At 42.7% G+C, this 19,944-nt stretch overlaps 1 protein-coding gene across 5 annotated transcripts in view; it reads left to right on the top strand.

Annotated features, from left to right (window-relative positions):
• smarcd3b (SWI/SNF related BAF chromatin remodeling complex subunit D3b) overlaps positions 1-19,944 on the top strand; it is a 64,126-nt gene that overhangs the window by 29,327 nt on the left and 14,855 nt on the right. For 2 of the 5 annotated variants that reach the window (XM_085468151.1, XM_085468148.1), the window contains exons 2-7: positions 5,781-6,001; positions 11,684-11,773; positions 13,824-13,866; positions 16,011-16,133; positions 16,259-16,384; positions 17,075-17,170. In XM_085468151.1, coding sequence (XP_085324277.1) covers positions 5,781-6,001; positions 11,684-11,773; positions 13,824-13,866; positions 16,011-16,133; positions 16,259-16,384; positions 17,075-17,170 — 699 coding nt within the window. The remainder of the gene's footprint in view (positions 1-5,780; positions 6,002-11,683; positions 11,774-13,823; positions 13,867-16,010; positions 16,134-16,258; positions 16,385-17,074; positions 17,171-19,944) is intronic. The other 3 variants (XM_085468150.1, XM_085468153.1, XM_085468152.1) reach the window with 3 other exon arrangements.

Raw genomic sequence — 19,944 nt, 5'->3', positions numbered from 1 at the left:
GTCGGCGAGGAGGACAAATGTGATCAAGTGTGTCGCTTCGTGTAAACACCAGACTGTAAGCAGAGTTTTAGCAGCTGATCTGAAATCTTCAAACGGGCTAATGACAATCTGAACGACAGCCGCTCTCACTGCCCTCCACGCCGCTAAACTAAATAAAACAGGAACCTGCAAATGCTCTTTAATTCGGCTCGGAAAGGGTTTGATAAATCCAGTCACATACTCGTTTGAGTACATTTGCAAGCAATAACGTAAAAATGGTCATTTTAGGGTTAGACTTGAGGTTTTTCTGTCCATGCTTTTGGGTTTGTTGCAGACGAAACTAAGCTAAGAGAAATTCAGAAAAATATTCATCAGTTGGATAAAAAAAATGTGTCCGCAAGGTGACTAAATGAAAAGTGAAAACATGCTAGATGCTGAAATTAAAGCACAGTTAATAAAAATGACTCAAGCTGTTAATCAGCTATGCCGGAGAATGAATTATCCGCCAATCGATTAATCAGTTCCTGCAGCTTTATTCACCTTTAATCACCTTTTGTAAACACGAACGACATTAAAATAAAAGCACGCTCTGTAAGCGCTTCAAAACATATAGCAGCACATAACATGAAAGATGGGGAATTTGTTCTAAAGCAAGTCTTAAGGAAGCAGCCTAATCCTCAGATTTTAGCAGGTTTCAGAGCTCCAATCGAAGCCTTTCAGGGACCGTGCATGTAACAACCCACAGATTCATATGTTTAGTACGGTGTGGGATAAGTTTGGCCTCTTCAAATCCCTCCAGCCTTCCCAGAGATGCCAACACACTTCTCAGATATCCATCCACATGGCAGATTCGATTGCTGGCTGGCTGGCTGGCAGAGCTCCGGGCAGAGTGCTGGAGTCAGTTCAGCAGGTCAGATTATAGAGCGCAGCTCATTGTGAGTGTGTGTGTGTGTGTGTGTGTACATTATCCAGCGATGGTTTTGTGTATCTGTTATCTGGATGGCTCACATTCTCCAGACGGAGTTGTAGCAGCAGCAGCAGCAGCAGCTCTGTCTGCCTGTCTGGGTGTTGTTTTCCAGCTTAGCTAGGAAGTGGGAGAAGGACCTCTCTCTTAACAGCTTTTGAGCAGGAGGCCTCCGCCATATGTTGTTTTATCCCCAGACCCTTCTCAGTTGCTCTGACCCCCATCCCCTCCCCCCCTCAGTGGCCGGAGTGACAGCAGCGTCTGCTCGGTCGTTCTTATCACAGGATCTCTGCTCGATCACCATTTCAAAGGGCACACAATACGTCAGGAAATAAAAATCCACAGTCAGCGCGGAGTTATTAAACCTCCCTGCTGCTTACTACCTCCGCTCTCTGCTCTTTGTTTGTGTTTGTGAACGGTCTAAAGATCACCTCAGACCTGCGCAAGTGCGAACGCGCTGTAATCTACATGTAGAGATGACAAACTTAAGAAAAATGCGAGCATGCGTGAGGTCATGAACCCCCCCCTCGAGCTGTATCCTTCAGCTGTCCTCCTCCTCCAACATTTACCCGCTATGTTACCAAATGTAGCTGCAGTTTCTGTGCTCAGACTTCTTCTTTTTTTTCTATTCAGATGGAGAAATTTCACCGCTTTGCGAGGTTTAGATGAACATAATTATCGCAGAGAGATTTCTTTTTAAATAACTGAAAAAATAATAATTTAATTAAGGCACAGAAAGAAAAGGAAACGTCTGCTTCTTGCTCTGTAAATGTGTTGGCGTGTTTGCTGTAATTAAATTCACTCAGTAATGAGGCGCGTATGTAACATTGTATATATGCTTTTTTTTTTGAGTAAAAGGAAGGTGGAGAAGAAAAACACTGAAAATATCCTGTGAGTGTTTTCCAAAATAAAAAGTTTCTGGTTCGATTGATGCTCACATTGCGAGTAGATTCATTCAAGGCAAGGCAGCTTTATTTATAGAGCACATTTCACTGCGTGGAAACGCGCTCTGCTTTCATTTAAAGTCAGCAAATACGTGAAGTGTACATTCACGTGTTATTTTATTAGGTACGCCTGCTTGTTAACGACCACATGGGAGCAACTCGGTGTAGACGTGGTCGAGACGACGTGCTGAGGTTCAACCTGAGCGTCGGAGTGAGGAAAGGGGATTTAGGTGACTTTGAAGGTGGCGTGGTTGTTTGTGCCGGTTGGAGAAACTGCCGATCTGCTGTGGATTTTCCCACACAGCCAGTGTGGAAAAGAGAAAACACCCAGCGAGCCTCGGTTCTCTGGGTGAAAATGCTTTGTTGATGTCAGATGAGAATGGACTGAACTGCTTTGACCTGAGAGGAAGGCGATAGTGACTCAAATATCCACTCGTTCTAATCAAGGTACGCAGAAGAGCAGATGAAGCAGAAGACCACACTGGTTAGCTCTCGTGTCAGCTGGGAGGAGAAAACCGAGGCTACATTTTGCAAAGTCTCACCAAAACTGGACTTTTGGGTCAAAATCTGGTGACAATGTAAAAGCAGGGCTCCATCCTGCCTTGTATCAACAGTTTACACTGCTGCTGCTGGTGTGATCGGCGGGAACTATTTTCTTAGCACACTTTGTCACTACCTGAGTATTGTTGTTAATCGTGTCCATCCATGTATGACCACAGTGTACCCAGCAGGATAGCACACCATGTTACAAAGCTCAAACCAATTCAAACTGGTTTCTTGAGCATGACAATGAGGTCACTGCACTCATGACCTCCACAGACACCAGATCTCAGTCCAATAGATCAGCTGTGTGATGCTGTCATGTCAACATGCACCAAAATCGGAGAAATATTTCCAGCACCTCGTTGAAGAAAAGAAAAGAGAGTCCAACCTCTGCTGCCAAGGTGTACCTAATGAAGTGTCCACATTGAAAGTGTGAAAGAAACATTTTACTTTTACTCAGCTACATTTACCGAGTAAGGCTATGATTTAAAGCTGTGTTTAAACACAATGTGAACACAGGACGAGCGGTTTATTAATAACATTTGAATTTTTCTTGTTGTAGGCTACATGGAGTACTGAATTATTGTTACGAGCACACAGAAGATTATTTTTAGTAAAAAGGTGAAGTTTTCAGCCCAATAATATCATGCAATAAGGAACCCTATTAGATGTTCTGGGAAGGGGGGAAAAAAAGCCGAACTGAACCTTTACCGCTCCTCAAAACTGTTATTTATTTTCCCTAAAATAAAATAAAAGTACAGATTTTTGGCCTCACATTGCTAACCATTGCAGCAAGTGTTTCCCTGATAAACACGACGTTTGACGACCTTCCCTGTACCCTTAATCGCTTATTTTGACACCTCAGAATACATCAATAAAACAATCTTTCATTATAGGAACTCAGTTATGCAAAGATTATTTGACAATTCTGAATCACTTCTCACTCTCTGTGAAACTATTAAGCATTTATTATAAAGGAAGCAATGCGAACAAAGTCATGCAGCTTTTTTGGGACACAGATGCTGTGGCTGATTAGGGAAAAACCTATAATCATGTTTATTTTTGTTATTATTATTTCACATGATTACTCAGAGACTGTGGAAAACATAATGGATTCATTTGAACTTTAACTGTAATTCAACCTAAAATAAAGAATGTTTCACTTCGATGTTTTAATATTGTCCAGTAGAAGTGGCCATGACGCTACAGACAAAATTAAAGAAACAAATAAAAATGGTGACTCTACAAAATGTCATCGGGGCCCCATGTGAAGTCTGAACCATGAAAAAATTGTCAGATAATTAAAACTCTTTGAAACTGCAGACCAAAACTGTTTTTGTTCTTGACCTTCGTCTTCTTCCTGCTTCCTTTAGGGGTCACCACAGCAGGCCATCTGCCTCCATCTCCCCCTATCCCTATCAGGAGTACATTGGCTTGTGCCCCCCACCCTGCGAAAATGCTTTTTAATGCTTTAAAGTTGAGCGTTTTAACATCCCCCATTGGACCAAGCCTCATATGGCCATTAGAGCAGCGGTCCCAAACCCCCGGGCCTCGGACCGGTACCGGTCCGTGAGTCGTTTGGTACCGGGCCGCGAGAGTTGAGGCTCAGGTGTGAAATGAGTGGTTTTCAGGGTTTTTATCAGTTTTCAGCGTTATTTTGTTATCATTTTTATCGTTTACTCGGTTTTCCTGGGTCTTTTCACGTGTGTTATGAATAAATTTTCTTTTTTTCGGTACCGGTACTAGTTTTATTTTGTTGTATTTATCCGCAACACCTTAAAGGCCGGTCCATGAAAATATTGTCAGGCATAAACCGGTCCGTGGCGCAAAAAAGGTTGGGGACCGCTGCATTACAGGAACTACTGCTTTTATTTCTATGGTGGCTTTAGTACACGCACATAAAGAAAAGCATCTCCCGGCTATTAAAAATGCTGCTGCTGTGATATTTTCCATTCCAGCATCAGTCTTCCTCTTCCGCTCTTCCTCTCTGATGATTTCAATTAATATAATTTTTAATTAGAGGACTGGTTATTCTCTGTGGATGTGTTCTGGTGGAGCCCTTCACAGACAGTCGGAGGTCTGGATGAAGTCAGGCGTTTTCTTTTCTCGCTCGCTTTCTTTTGCCCTGTTCGGTTTCAGACAATAAACCGAGGCGGGAGGCAGCTGTTGCCATGGGAGTGACAGGCGCAGGTGAGAGGTGCCCAGTTGTTCGCAGGCGTCAGAACGGGAGTGTGGTCTCCGACACTGCTTGCATTGTTTCGGAGACATACGTGTGTGTGTGTGTGTTAGCGCTCCAGTGTGCATGTCACAGAGTTTGACTGCTGTGAAAAAACCTCTGTGCATTCTCATTTCCAGCTGCCAACCCTGATTTTTGTTTAGAGGAGAAAAGATAAGGCGGAAAGAACAAGATATTGGTGATTCTTCCACTGCAGCTGCTCTCGTTTCTGGTATTTTCTGGTAATCAGAGTTGTTTTCTTAAAGCGGACTTTTCTGTTTTTCGTATATGCTGTCATATACGCTCGTGGCCACTTCGTTAGGTACACCTGTTCAACTGCTCGATACATTTAGGCACTTAGATGGGGTCAAGACGGCCTCCTGTTATTATTAATATGGTAATCTCAAGCACACAGCCCCACCTTCAAACCCTTCTGTTTGCAAGGGGCAGCCAATCAGAAGAAAGTTGGCTCATAGAGGATGAACTGATGGGCTGCACCAATGTGCAGTTTAGGATAAAGAAGGATTAGTTTTAGCTTTGAATCATGCAAAGCTACTCTAGCAACGTCCAAGAATCAACATTTGGAAATGAGCATAACAGGTTCCTTTATAAGGTGACTGATCTGTGGTTATCTGACGTTTTCGCTGTTGTATTTGTTGTTGCCGTCTAACAAATCCAATATTAGACGGCGCTGCAGTTAAAGCTTCACAGCTGGGTTTGATCTTCATGTTCGCTGCCCAGGATGGAGACACACACAAACAGAAATGGTGCAAATTGACGTCAATAAATTGCGTAAAAGCCGCTGCTGTTTGATTGTTGAAAGGTTATCAAAGGTTGCCAAAGAGAGGAAGAAAGTCAAAATATTTATTTCTGTGAGCGTGCTGTTTGGGTTTTGGGTCAGGTCTGTGGCGTCTGGATTAGAAGCTGATGTGAAGCTCTTTGTTGGAGCTCTAATTCGTGTTTTTGTCAGGCGTGTTCAAAGAAGAGTCCCCCCTTCACTCCACCTGGAATCAAACACTGCTATGTCTTTGTTGTATTTTTAGAAAGACTCATTTTTGCTTAAAATGAATTACAAAACACGTTCAGAATCTTTTCTATATAATACATGCTCTCTGTCTTTCTTCTTTCCTTCCAGCGTCCCGGCATGCCGTCTGGAGCGAGAATGCCCCACCAGGGAGCTCCCATGGGCCCCCCCGGCCCGCCGTACGGAGGGAGCCCGGCGGTGCGGCCCGGCCTGCCCTCCCCAGTGATGGAGCCCAGCCGTAAGAGGCCTGCCCCCTCCCAGCAGGTCCAGCAGCAGCAGCAGCAGCAACAGCAGCAGCAGCAGCAGCAGGCCGTCCAGAACCGTGCCAGAAAGTGAGTTTGAATCCAAGTGACCTACAACGGCCAAAAACACTGCATGGTGTGCAATGAATGACCCTTTGTGTGTCTGCTTTTATGTGATCGAAGAGCTCAACAGTGGTTACACTTTCATCTGGATGAAGATTTGGGAAAAGCTGATTCTCCTGAGATGTTGATGATAATCAAAGTATGCGTTAACAATGGGAAGGAGAGATTTTTCTACAAAAATCTGAAATATAACTGTATATCTTAAATTAAATGTCTTAGTATTATGTAACATTATGTATATTATACTTGTAACCTATTTTAAATTTATTTTATTTATATTTTAGGACTGACAAAAAAGTTATTACAACAACATGCAATAAATTTTCAATCTTGTTGCTTTTAAAGTGGTTGCTTTGGAGATGGGGACCAGGTCTGAGACCACTCGCAGTCTAGATGCTGCTTTCAAAAAAACTTTGGTGCCGTTAGTACGGCAATAAGAGAGAGTCCGCGTGCTATCAGCTTCCATTTCAATGAGGTCAGGTTAGAAATTACATGGAAAATCACAAACCTGTCACAGTCTGCGTACACAAAAAATCCCATTTAATTTTGCACTGACTTCTTGCATTCAGAGTCCGGTTTGTCCATCTCAGAGATTTGAAAAAGAACTTCAGAAATTCCCACATAAATAGTGACGTAGCTGCTGCAGGACACCAGTGTAACTGTAACGTGAAACTGGCACTCAACAACAGTAGTTTTATAAAGGAATAACCAGAATACAACTGGTTGGCAACCAGTTGAGTCGAGTCCCTTTTTGCAAAACGTATATTGCAGACGAGTTGCAACCAAAGGGTGCAATTAGCAATGATTTGCAAAACTTTGCCAGTCTGTCTGAAAGTAAATGCAGTCAGTCCGAGTCTGACCTGCTTTGAACACAGGTTGCCTCCCACTAGACGACCCTTTCATTCATGTTGTGATTAAAAGTTGTTGCCAACAGGTTGAGGGTGTTGAATGCTCAACCTTTGGGCAAATGTTGGCTACCGTAGCTGCTTAAAGTGATCACGATTCATGACTGCACGAAATTTCATTGCATTCCTTATAAAAACTGTAGAAATGCTCTTGATAAAAAGTGGGGGGACTGAGCCACGCCGCAGACTTGCACTGCTAGTGCAACTAACCAAAAAAACACCACATAACTGCTAGCTCCGCCATCATGAAATGTATCATTTGCTGCTTTTCTCTTTAATTTCATTGTAAATTGAAACTATTTGACTGGAGATCAGACATGAATCATGTGATTTCTTTGTTTAGTTTTTTTTTCTTTACTTTTTTTAACGCCGACATAGTTTAACAGTCGTGAAATCATTTTAAAAAATGTTAGCGAAGTACCTCCAACGTGTACGTCAACATTTGCGCACTGTGATCTCCTAAAATCTTTCAAATCCAGCTTAAAAAATCCCACCGGTGACGAGTGAAACCATGACCTTTGTGCGTGTTTGTCACTTTTCAGCTTCCATTTCATGTCGTTTCCCCTTCTCTTGCTGCTCGCCTCGTTTTGCATCCTTCGCCTCGCTCATTGCTGTATACATCCACTCTCACCATCACAGTCGCTGCCACGACTGAATGTTGGCTCTCGGTTCGACCTCTAGCTGTCTTCAGCGTCTTTGTAGTGTAAATTTTTACCATCGCATAAACGTGGCATCCTCACAGCTGTCTGCAGACGTTCAGACTCTGGTAGTCTCTTTGGCTTATCCTTACGCTATCTACTGTCAAACCGGGATACGTAACATTGCAGGCTTCATTTGACATTCACACATAGGTCACTTTTACATTAATGTTCCTCGAGGCTTCATGCAGACATACCCACAGTGAAGGAGACGGTGATGAGAGAGAGCCACGTGCAGGAGACTAAGCAGGACGTCAAGTGCTTTGGGAGAATTTATTCGCATATTGTTGCTTTTTCTAATTAGTTGTATGAGAAACATGTATTCTGTGTCTTGTCATGCTTTTAACGCATGTATTCATAAAACAAAGTGATTAGAGTAGGAAAATTTAACTAGCATTAACTATTCTATTCGTTTTCTAAGTCCGCCCTCTGCTAGCTAAGTTGTTCTTGCTCTATTTTTTTGTTTGATGTCAGTTTGCAAATAGCTTCCAGGTGCGTTACCAGCACCCTCCGGCAGTAGTTGTGCATTACTTCCTATGACCTTCTGTTTAAAACCTAAGCAGCATTCTCTCTGCTTCAATTTTAATTTTCTCTCTTTCCCAAAATAGTGACGAGTTACGGTAATTTGACACGCACATGGTTAAATCTAAACGGAGCTGATCTGTCCATGCAAACGCTTTGTGCTACAGCGATACGCTGAATATCCACGTATGGCTCGTTTTCTCTACTTTCCGAAACAGGTCGAATTTCGTGCTTCCCCCTCTTCCACAATTGTAGTGGAAGTTGCCATCAAATGAAATAGAGGACGGGTTCGTTTTCACACTTTGTTTGTCGTTGCCCTTTCGCACATGTAGCAGACAACAGGAAATTGTTCACACTTACTACTTACTTACTACTGGAAATGCTTTGTTTAGCTTAGTCCTGTTAACCACAGGTCGCACCTGCTTTTAATCCACTTTGTTTTGGGTGCAATTGTAGCACTTTGTATTCTATACTGTTTATTTGAAACCATTACTTACTAATTTGCATAGACGTCGTTTTACTATATAGAAATTCTAATAAATAAACCCACTGCTGCAAATTAAAGTGATATACTTTCAATCTAGATATATTTGGATTAGTGCTGTCAGCGTTAATCTCATTAAAATGACGTTAACGCCATAACCGCATTAACGCGGCAAATCTCCGTTAGTGAGTTAGCACGGATCGCCTCTGGTCCGAATGATTCAGACATTTATGATCTCACATACAGATCCTTCCAGGAAATGTCCAGAAAAGTTCAAGGCTACACAAACACACACACAGAGGCTCACAGAGTAGCTTCATGACTACAAGGAGACGAGTGCGTGCCAGGTTTGGTCATTAGAAAGGGGATCAATATGCACACTCTGTGGACCTCTGTTTCATTCTCCTGCTACATGCAGCACGATTGATCCACTTATAATTTAGCAGGCTTGTCGAACAGGTCAGGGGAAATGTTGCACTGCATCGAGGCCTCAACCCCCACAGCAGCCCAGCCGGCTGTGGAGGCTCTGATCAATGGTGCAGGGTGACCTGTTCAGGTGTCTTTGTCTTTTTCGCTCCCTGTTGCTCTGTTGGAGTGCGCGTCCTCTGGCAAACGCTTTGATGGTCCGGCGCCTCCATCCAGCTCAGACTCCACGCTGCTGCTGCTGCCAGCCGAGGGCGGGCCACCTGTGTTTGCAGTGTCATTGAGACCTTATGGTCCCAGCTACACGTGCTCTGCAGAGCTTACGCTGTCCTGCTACAAATACTTTGCATTAATTGGTACAAATACTCAACCCTTTGTCCTAGAAAGTCTGTATATATTTTCCTAAAAAGTTTGTGAAGAAGCACCACAGGACAGATTATCTTTATATGTAACTCACACGCATGTCTCAATTCAGGTACTTCAACTAGCATGTAGGTGTAAACTTCTCACTTATATGGTGCATGAAGTTCAAAAGCGTAAATCTGTCTTAAATTAAACATGGTGACTGCACACTAGATGCCATATTTTTGGAAATTCCTGGACCCAGAAAGGAACAATTTAACTCACACACACACACACACACACACACACACACACACACACACACACACACACACACACACACACACACCATAAGCTAACGTTGTGACTCTGTTGATGTATTTTTGGTGGGCTCTCCCCCCCAAAATTGGATGTAGGTCTTAAAAAGTCAAGTCAAAGCAGAAGTGCATTAATCCTGGATTTATTCTCCATGCCAGCATTTAAAAAGCCACTTATGTGGTTGCAAAAAGAAATCTTGTTTTATAAAAGTCTATTAGAAAGCTCACTTGAATCTATGACCTAAAAACACACCTTCCTGATGAGTTTATGGACTCATCGCATGTTTAGTGTGGTCTCCAGTCGACTCAAAATGCAGGATGTGGGCGGGCCTACTACGTGATTGACAAGTCACTGCATCATTCACCTACTTGACTCGACTGGTACTTTTTTATAACCTATGCAGCTGGGTTTCTGAGCTGAAAATGTGACGCCAGCAGACTGCATGCCACTGATTGGCCAGGCAGTGACGTCACTTCATGAGTCATGAGTCATAAGACTGACTGCTTCACAAGAGTCAAACCCGCCAATGATGGCGCCACGATGTCCTCCATTGTTGTCTTGTTGTGACCACAGCCACATTGAGGTGGAACTCAGTTATAATGGAAAATGATCAAAACCGAGTCCAGTAGAGTGTAGTTGAGCTGAGTGGGTGCTTGTGGAAAAGAAGTCAGCTCTGCCACTCACTCGTAACATCTGGCTTCAAAACACTCATTTGTCCAGGATGATAGCTCTCGAGTAGAAGTGTCATCCAATGGATGGCTACGTCCATCTTTTATATACAGTCTATGGTCTGTATATTAATGATATAGTGTGAAAAACATACAGAATCCCACGTTTGAGTATTGCGAGTGCGTTTCTGCTCCGTTTCTCTCAGAAAGGGGAAACATTTGTTTTGTTGTACCACAACTGAAAAAAACCTTGTTTGCTCACCACAGACACTTCGCATATTGCAACATGACGTAATGTACGATTGGCTGGCCACTACTGCTTTGACCATTGCCTCAAAAATAGGCTCAAACCTCATTCTGGAATAGATTTTCCACTTTAAAGCAGCACAAAGATGAAGAACTGCATCGTCTCTGTACATCCTCTGAATGAATGACAGCTTCCAGTTGATTTCAGAGTGTTGCACCTCAATCTCCGCCCCAGGAGAGTTGAAACCACTGCCGGCAGCCGTAAAATAGAAGATTTAAAGATTACGTGCCGTGTTCCCTCCTCTAGCTTTGCCTCTTTGTTCTTCAGACCCCAGCTTTATCCACACCCTGCTATATTTTGGTTAGGTTTTTTTTTTGTCTTCAATTTTATCTCTTATTTCCCCTGAGTGCCACATTACTTATAAACCCCCGAACCTTGGTTTTTGCTATTAATGTTGGTCCTTGAAGTAAAACTTTCCTCACTGCTCATAACGCACGGTTACCTTGGACACTTAATGTTGCTTAGGAGGATTGTGAGGTTTTATGCAGCAGTTAAAAAAAGGCTGAGTTTTGTGGTCAGGAGCTACTTTTCTGGCTGTGGAAATGACAAAAAGCTCTTATTTATCCATAAATCACCAACCATGTATGCACCATAGGGCCATCCTGAGCTGAACCCAAAGAGGTAAAACCACCACACGCTGCTTGTCTGTTCCCATTGTGTTCATTATCAGTGTATTGTCTGTCTTTGTGTGTGAAGCATGATTGTTTTGGTTCACTGAGAAACTGTTGGATGAGCGTGTCCCTCAGACGAGCAGGACGCCTCCCAGGTCCTCCCCTGCTGCACTTTGTGCATGCATGGACACCGTTACCCATCCCCAGTGCCTGCCCTTGTCTGCACCTACTAACAGACCCTTGAACTTCACACACACATCCAACACACACACACAGAACCACCAGGTGTTTACCCTCGTACTTGCTGCCACTGAGTGTGTGTCTCGCCACAACTCTAATCGGACAACCTTCGAATCCTCACCAATTCTTAGGAAGCCAGTCGGATTCCCCGGAGCCAATGAGATGCCGGCGAGGCAGATGGACATGAGAGAGCCCCAATCAGATCCCACGCTCGGATCAAAGTAGGATTTTATTCTGCTGCATGTCCGTTTTCTTTCGTTTGATGACTCTGGCCTATTTTTTTTTCCTTCTTGCCTTTTCACCTGAGCCCAGCACTTCCTGAATGAGAAAACAAACGTAGAGGTCGTAGAAGCCGACTCCTGAAATGTAGTGGTGCATGCTTTGGGCTGGAGCATGGCATGATGGGAACGGTTTTGTGCAGCTAGAGCAGAAAAATAAATAGAATAGAAATCCAGTCTCAAACCATTTTAAGAGAGTGTAAAATGGCGGGTTGTTTTGTGTTTCTTTTGTTTTTTCCCCTTTCCAATGCACTCCCGGATCCTTCAATTCTCCTTGCAGCAGGCTTGTTTCAGTAGTTGGCATGCTGATGTAACATACTGCTTCACAGACCGTTGTAGTGCACTGTGACAGAAAAATTCACTACACTGCAAAAAATCTTTTCTAGATACAAAAAGTAATCTAACTAACTAGAGAAATTTCCACCCACAGAGAGAGCTGGGCGAGAACTCAAAACACACTGCAAAGTTCCAGAGATCCTGTAGTGTTTAAACTCTTAAAGTTTCATGTAATTATGGAAAAATCAATCTGTACTTAGATTTGTGTGATCAGTTAATCATTTAATCTGTTAAATTGATTCCTTACTGGACTGTTTCCTTGAAACTCAAATGTCATCACAGTGTAAACTAATCAACCACAACATTAACGCCATGAAACTCAAACCTGACGTGGGCACTCCCCAACGGCAGCGGCCTCCACCCAGTAACTGACAGGACCCGATGGATCCCGGTGCCAAACCCCCACAGGACACCAACTGTCTGTAACCTGGTGGGCCGAACCTGTTTTGGCTGGTGATTTTAATGTTGTGGCTGATCAGTGTAAATAAATTGAATTCATGTCGGCCGCTCCTGCTACCTAATAAAGTATCTAATAAATCTACAATCTAGTAAAATTGATTTAGTTGCTGGTTTTAACTGTTTAAATCCATTTTTCAACATTTCAGGTTGATACCTCCTTTACTTATGAACTTGAGGGGTCATTGAGGGGTCAATAGTGCACTTTAAAGGCCTTTAAATAAACAGAAAACAGCTGATTATGAGAGATAAAACCACAGTGTGGTTAATTAGTGAACCTTTCTTGTTTCTAATCTCAACCAAAGCCCGGCTGTCTATATTTACCACTCCATCTTCTAATGTAACTCTTAGCAAGGAAGCAAATCAAAATATTCAGCTTTAAAAAAGCTCAGTTTAGCTCTCGATATCCTAAAACAAGATTACAAATTAATCAAATCGCCCCAAGGACGTAACACCCTAAAGGCAAGATTATTTATTATCTTTAATGAGAAAAGTGAGTTGAAATGATCCGTCCTCATGAGACGAGTTTATTTCTTTATTTTTCTTTTTATGCTCTTTTTGCAGTGTAGTGCCGTCTTGTTGTTTTTAGGCAGCGTCCTCCTGCAGGCATCAACGACAGAGCACTTTACACGGGGAGATGATTAAATATTTAAGGAAATCTTGGGGGGGTGTAGGAAGGTGTAGTGATGTTTTTGCAATCAGCGTCACCTGGAAAGAAAGTTCTGACAACTTGGCACAGATGTTCTTGTTGCTCTTAGCCCTTTCTTGGTAAGTAAAATATATGAAGTGTGTTCACGCTGCAAGGAATTAATGAATCTAATGAGCTGCACACACACACACACGCATAAATCCTGAAAAGTCATGGGTACACATCCTGTCACCATCCGAGTCCTGCAGCGGCGGCCTCAGCGATTCTGCAGAAGGTGTGTGTGTGTGTGTGTGTGCAGTGAATACATGTCAGGGAAGAGATGTGACACTTTTTTGGCTGTTAGAGGCTCTCGCTCTCCAGGTGTACCGCTCCATCTCAGGGAACACACAAACACATGATACACACACGCACACACACACACAGCTGGGACGCTGGGGTGCTGGATATGGCCCAGCATTTTAGCAGATGGCCTGGGTGCTACGCTATCAGTCACCATAGTAACATGCTCTCTTTTCCCTCTTTCTCCCTGTCTTTCTCTCCCTCTCTCTCTAGTGCTAAGAGAAGGAAAATGGCAGACAAGATTCTTCCGCAAAGGGTGAGGCTGCATATTTTTACCTTTGTTGCTGTGTGTTTTTCTCTGTGTGTGTTTTTTATCCTTTGTGCGCTGCACAGAAAAAATCCCGGTCGTTTTTTTGATGTTTGGGGTTCTTGGGAGGCGCAGAGGGCCAGGTGATTATTTGTTATTTCCAAATGAGATGAGGGAGGATGAGGGGAACAGATCTGAAGGTTTTGGGGCTTTTTTTTTTTTTAGGGTTTCATTTTGCTGCTTGGACAGCGGCTCATTGATTTTCTTTTTTGAATCGGCGTAGTCAGCGGGATGTTGAAAAGACGCAACCACAAGTAAAACTGAAGGAGGCAGCAGAAACACCATGCTGCCACAGGTGAGAGTCCGTGCCGGCTGTGGTTTGCATCCCGTGCTCTCGGTTTTCGGCCCCGTGCCACACCACGTCCTGGCCAGCACACAGAGCGCTTTACAGATCTGGAGACTGAGAGGTTAGGTCTTATCCCCTGACATAGCCCAGACGGGGAGATAGCTGCAGGCACAGCTGGGGAGCCACTACACAATAATGAGTCAGGCACGGGGAATGTCTGCCACACTCCTCCGTCAGCTCGGCACCTCGGCCCAGTGAAAGGGAGCGAGATGGAGATAGAGGAGGAATGAGAAGCACAATGAAGGCAGCCTTTTAGAAAGAAACGTGAACGAAGAGGGAGGGAGGAACTGTAGGAGCATGTGTGCCCAGCTTGGTGAGCAGCAGCCCTTGATGCTCCGAGGACTTTCATCAGTATGGTAATGCCTGAGACTCCTGGCTGCTTGACTGCACGGCCTGCATCTAATTTTGATCCCCTGGTGTCACGAGGCTGGTGTGGACCACCACGATAATGAGAGACTGTGGAGCAGTGGTGGAGTGCATTCAGGATAGTTGTGCTTTGTTTGAATATTTCATTGTCATGCCACTCCTCAATTCAAATTCAGCGGGGATAATGAACTTCAGCTTCAGTTCGTTTGCAAAAGAAACGCTTATAAAACACATTAGGTACTCTAAAAAATGCCAACTTTATGTACAAATACAGTCAGATAATAAAAAATCGTACTTGCTAATTTTCATATAAAAGAGCCCTATAGTGCACAAACCTTTTAAAAATGTAAAATACTTTTTAAATAATTTAGAGGTTCAGACAGTTAGGATGTGTGCTCTGTGTATGTTACATTTGCAAAGCCAAATTTAACATCATCACTCAAGGTGCTGTAAAAGTCAAAGTTCAGACCCCAACTTGCCTAAAATGTCCTGGAGGGATGCTAAGAGAGCTGTGCATAAACAAATGCCCGCAAACCTCATTAAAATGAAGCAACACTGTAAAGAGGAGTGGCCCAAAATTCAACCACAAGGATATGATGGACTGATAACTGTTATATAGAAAACAGTTACTTCAAGTTATCACTGCTAACATTGATTCTACAAGATACTGACTTATGGGATGTACTTAGTTTTTCACACATTGCTTCTCCATTTTGGGTTTTTGTTAAATAAATAATTAAAAGGTATCACAAGTCATGTGTTGGTCATCTAAGGTTGTATTTTTTCAATCTTAAGAACTGATAAAGACCAGATGATTGTCCTGATACTTAAAGCCTTAGAATGACCGTGCATTAGCGTTAGCTGCAAGTGGGCTCACTCGCTTAGCTAACTAGCTTCAGTGCATTATTGCTGTTTTTCATAATCTGGTAACTTTATTTCTTTCCCACCTATTCTTATCTTCATTTGTGTGTGTGTGTGTGTGTGTGTGTTTTATCACCTTATATGATAAGCTGCAGTATTGTTTTACGCTAGCAGTTAGCTGTATTTTCTGGAGGCTTTGTTTAAAGTTCTCATTTTTGTAGTGTTGTTCTATGCTAGCAGTTAGCCATATAGCCATATTTTCTCCATATTTAAAGTTAGAGTGGAATAATATGGGTTTTTTTCTCTAACCTTAAAGCTTCTTAAAGGTTAAATTACAGGATACTGAATGTAAGGGGCTAAAGTAGACAACAGACCCCCTACCAGCACCCGCACCAGAATAGACAGCTTATCAGCTTAAATTCTTTAGTGCTATTTAGATATGCAAAGAAAATCTTACTTCTTAATCCAGGGTGTGAAACTTTATCTGATTTTAACCTAAGCCTGTCCTCCCTCTGAGCAGATCCGTGAGCTGGTCCCTGAGTCTCAGGCTTACATGGACCTGCTTGCATTTGAGCGCAAACTGGACCAGACCATCATGCGCAAACGCGTGGACATCCAGGAGGCCCTGAAGAGGCCAATGAAGGTATCGAAAAGAAATCAGGACTTGGGACAAACGAGAAAATGCTGTTTAAGGATAGTTTTGCAGTTCAAAGAGAAACAGACAGAGATCTCCCTTTAAACTGTGTTATTGTCATGGCCTTGTCCCAGCAGCAGAAGCGTAAACTGAGGCTTTACATTTCCAACACCTTCAACCCTGCCAGACCTGACGCAGATGACTCTGATGGCAGCATTGCGTCATGGGAACTGCGAGTAGAGGGGAAGTTGCTGGATGATGTGAGTTTGTTTTATTCATAGTCATGCATGGGTTTAGTTTTAATACAGTCCTTTTTTTTTTTTTTTAAGGAAAATAACTGAATACTGAGCTGTCGCGGCTGGGTGTAGATGAATTCAGCATGAGTCAAATAACTGCTTGTCCTCTAAAATAATAACACATCTAAATCATCCCGGTTGGTATTAAAGTGTGCCGCTCTTTGATCTCGTAGTTGCTCTCGGTCGTCTTCGGCTCGGTAATGATGCGCTCAAACGACTACGGACAGAAAAGTATCGTCTGGCTCAGAATATGAAATGAACGACTGATGTTGAGAAGAGCGTCTTGAGGGACCGCGAGTGTCTTAAAAGCAGAAGGTTTTTGCATTTTTCTTGTGCCGTGAGCTTGACTGCAAAAAGCTCTGATGTTCTCAGAGCAGCGGCACAAAGCATTTAGGTTTCACAGACCACAAATATTTCTGGTTGAGCTCGGAGGAAGTGGACTCTGAGAATGTCTTGCGTCTTTCTTTTTCTTTTTCTTTTTTTCTGATCTCACCCCGCCTCTCGTGGGTTTTTGATGAGTAATGTTGCTATAAGCAAAGACATGGCAACAGTAGTTTGCGTTTGTGAATCTGCTTATGAGTGTTTCATGCATGTGTGTGACTGATTATGGGTCTTAACCGACGTCTTTCTGAATGCTATCTGTTTGCTCTGCAGCCGGGGAAGCAGAAGAAGAAATTCTCTTCGTTTTTCAAGAGCCTGGTGATCGAGCTGGATAAAGACCTGTACGGTCCTGACAACCACCTGGTCGAGGTCAGCTCAAAACACAGAGGAGGAACCACACACTCACCTGCGGAATTTGCATTGATCTCAGAAATCATCCATTTTTCAGATCAATAAATGGATGAACAGCAGCTTTAATTTTACACTTTTACCTGCACAAAACACGAAAGTAAAAACACACTTTTTGCTCTACTGCAGTGGATTTTAAATGTAACAGATGTTCACCTTCAAAAGGGTCCCCAGTGTCTTTCAAGTGCAAAATACTCAACCTTGCAAACCTGAAAGCTGATTTTCTAAAAGTGTGTGGTGTCCGCTTTCGTGTAGAAGTTCACCCTGAAATCACATATACGTGTTTTCCTTTGGCTTGTATCGAAATGTATGGTGTGAGTTTTGTAGTCATATCGAGCTTCACTTGAATATAATGAAACTAGATGGTACTCACCTTGTGGTCATCAAATCACCTAAAAAGTCTATTAGAAAAACTCAGAGTCAGGGCCGGTTTCCAGAAATCACCTGGCAGCGCTCACGGTAACATCGCTGTACCAGTAACATTGTAAAACATATATTAATAATGATAAAATAAACATGGTTACGCCTTTATTATTATTATTATTATGATTTTTATGTATTTTTTGTAATCACAGGTAGTATTAGTGTCTATTTCAGTGAACTCGAGATCGAAGTCAGAGGTCAAGTCTGCATGTTGAAGTATCCTTGGCTAGGATACTGAACCCTGAGGCCATGTCCACACTAATACGTTTTCGTTTGAAAACGCATCTTTTTCTCTCCGTTTTGGCCGTCCGTCCACACTGAGACGGCGTTTTCGGTCAAGGAAAACACTGCGTTTTGAAAACGCTCTCCACAGCGGATACATTTGAAAACGCCGTTTTTGTGTCGCGGTGTGGACAGCAAACCCGGAGCTTTTTCGAAAACTATGACACATTTTAGTCATGTGATGCAGTCATGTGACCAATCAAACTAAGATAGCGAAGGGCATTATAAACGGCAGACAGAAATGAGGCAGGTCGAATCGTCTTGCGCAGGACTGGAACGTAGGCGTTTTCGGCCGTTTAAATGTGGACGACTGAAACGATAGTGTGGACGCAGGCGAAAACCCAGAAGTTGTTATATTAATGTGTTACACAATTTAGAAAGTTATGCAAATGGAATATTTGTTACAAAAAGGAGATAAACGTGTAAAAATGTAACAAAGGCTGTGAAGCAGGTCTTTATGTCTCGGTCCTTGTGACCTCAGGGCTGAAACACATGCTGGAGAAAGTGTCTCTGTGCCTGCCTACGAAAGTGTTGCAGAGTTTGTGTGGGAACATTACTGCTGCTGAGTTTTTAAAATACGTTTTTCTGGCACTTTTAAACCACAAGGTAGCAGGCTTTTAGTTCCATTATATTCAAGACAAGGCAGACTTTTCTGCAGCGTAGTGGCTGAACCAAATAATGGACTGGAAACTGGATTTAAAGGTACACAGGATAAAAGTCCACATCTCAGTTTTGTTGATCAGGGTTGCGGTTGCACAGAGGGTCTGAAAAAAATTCAGCAAAGGAGAAAACAGAGGTCAGCGTGCACAACAGAATCACTGAAACTTTAAAGCTTGAGCTGTAAGGTTATGCATACATTCGCTGAGTAATTAGCTGTTGGGACACAGGAAGGAAGGAGCAGCAATAAAACAAGAAAAGGAATTTCAAAATAAAGCAGGAAATTAAATTGGTATATAGGTACTTTATTACTGCATAAAAATTATGCAGTCTAGAATACTTTTTAAACAACATATTTAAAATAAAAGTGCCAGAAGCTCAGTGTGAGGGCCTTATACCGTGAGAGTGCAAAAATGAAAACAGAAAATACAAATGAAGACAAAGATGAATACGTAATATGTGTGTGGAGGTATCTCCAAAGCTATCGAAGCATATTTCCTCAACGGAAAAACACATTTTTGTGCCATCTGTAAGTGTAAATTTGGGGTTAAGTATCTCAAAATTTCAACGTACTAATTCAAACTTGCAGAGAAAGAAGTTGAAAATTTGACCTATAAAGAAGACGCCCGAACATTTTGACTCATAGATGGGGAAAAAGTGTTTTTCAGTGGAGGAAACAAGCTTCCAGACCAATGCTGAGCACCAGAACGGTAAAGACAAACAAACGGCACAAAAAGGCCAGAAGAAAAATGTGCACATATGATTTTGGACTAAAACGGCTCCTTTAAGAAAAGCCACTGTTCTTGCACCCACATCGGCCAGACACAGTTCAGTTTTTCACATCTATCTCTTTGGAAAGTAATTTTCCTAACTTTTAAATTTTAAAAGTATTTGCCATGCAAAGATCTACAAGTTTTCCATGCTTTGCTTGATGTTAACACTACCTGCAGCATTACACACAACCCCCACACTCACAGTCCTTACACTTCGAAACGGTCTGTCCCTGCCGCCTGATTTATGGAGTGCATGTGTGCAGCTTCTCTTTGTGGCAGACCATTCGGATGTTGAACGAATTCGCTTCCTGTCTTAGCTGTTGTTTCTCGCACCCCTTGGCAGACAGCGTGTCACTTAAAACACACAAAAACGAGCATAAGTGCTTCTCTTCGAATGTGTGTGAAGAGTAATTGCAGTCCTTAAAAACGTATGCACTGTTTCGCCGCTGTTACTCGCTGCGTTCAGGTGACCTGCAGCTCACCAAGTAGCTTGTTACCAAAAAGGGGCTTTAAGAAGCCATTTTAGCTTTTTTACCCCCAAACAGCACAGCAAGCATCTGTTTATAGCCACAAGGACAAAAATAACAGACATATAATGTA

The sequence above is a fragment of the Copadichromis virginalis genome, linkage group LG9 (assembly GCF_057382275.1).
Source record: "Copadichromis virginalis isolate Kocher_CV1m ecotype Utaka linkage group LG9, C_Virginalis_male_GT1.1, whole genome shotgun sequence".
NCBI classification, from domain to species: domain Eukaryota; kingdom Metazoa; phylum Chordata; class Actinopteri; order Cichliformes; family Cichlidae; genus Copadichromis; species Copadichromis virginalis.
Note: the sequence above shows the minus strand (reverse complement) of the source record. Positions and strands in the feature narration are given on the sequence as shown.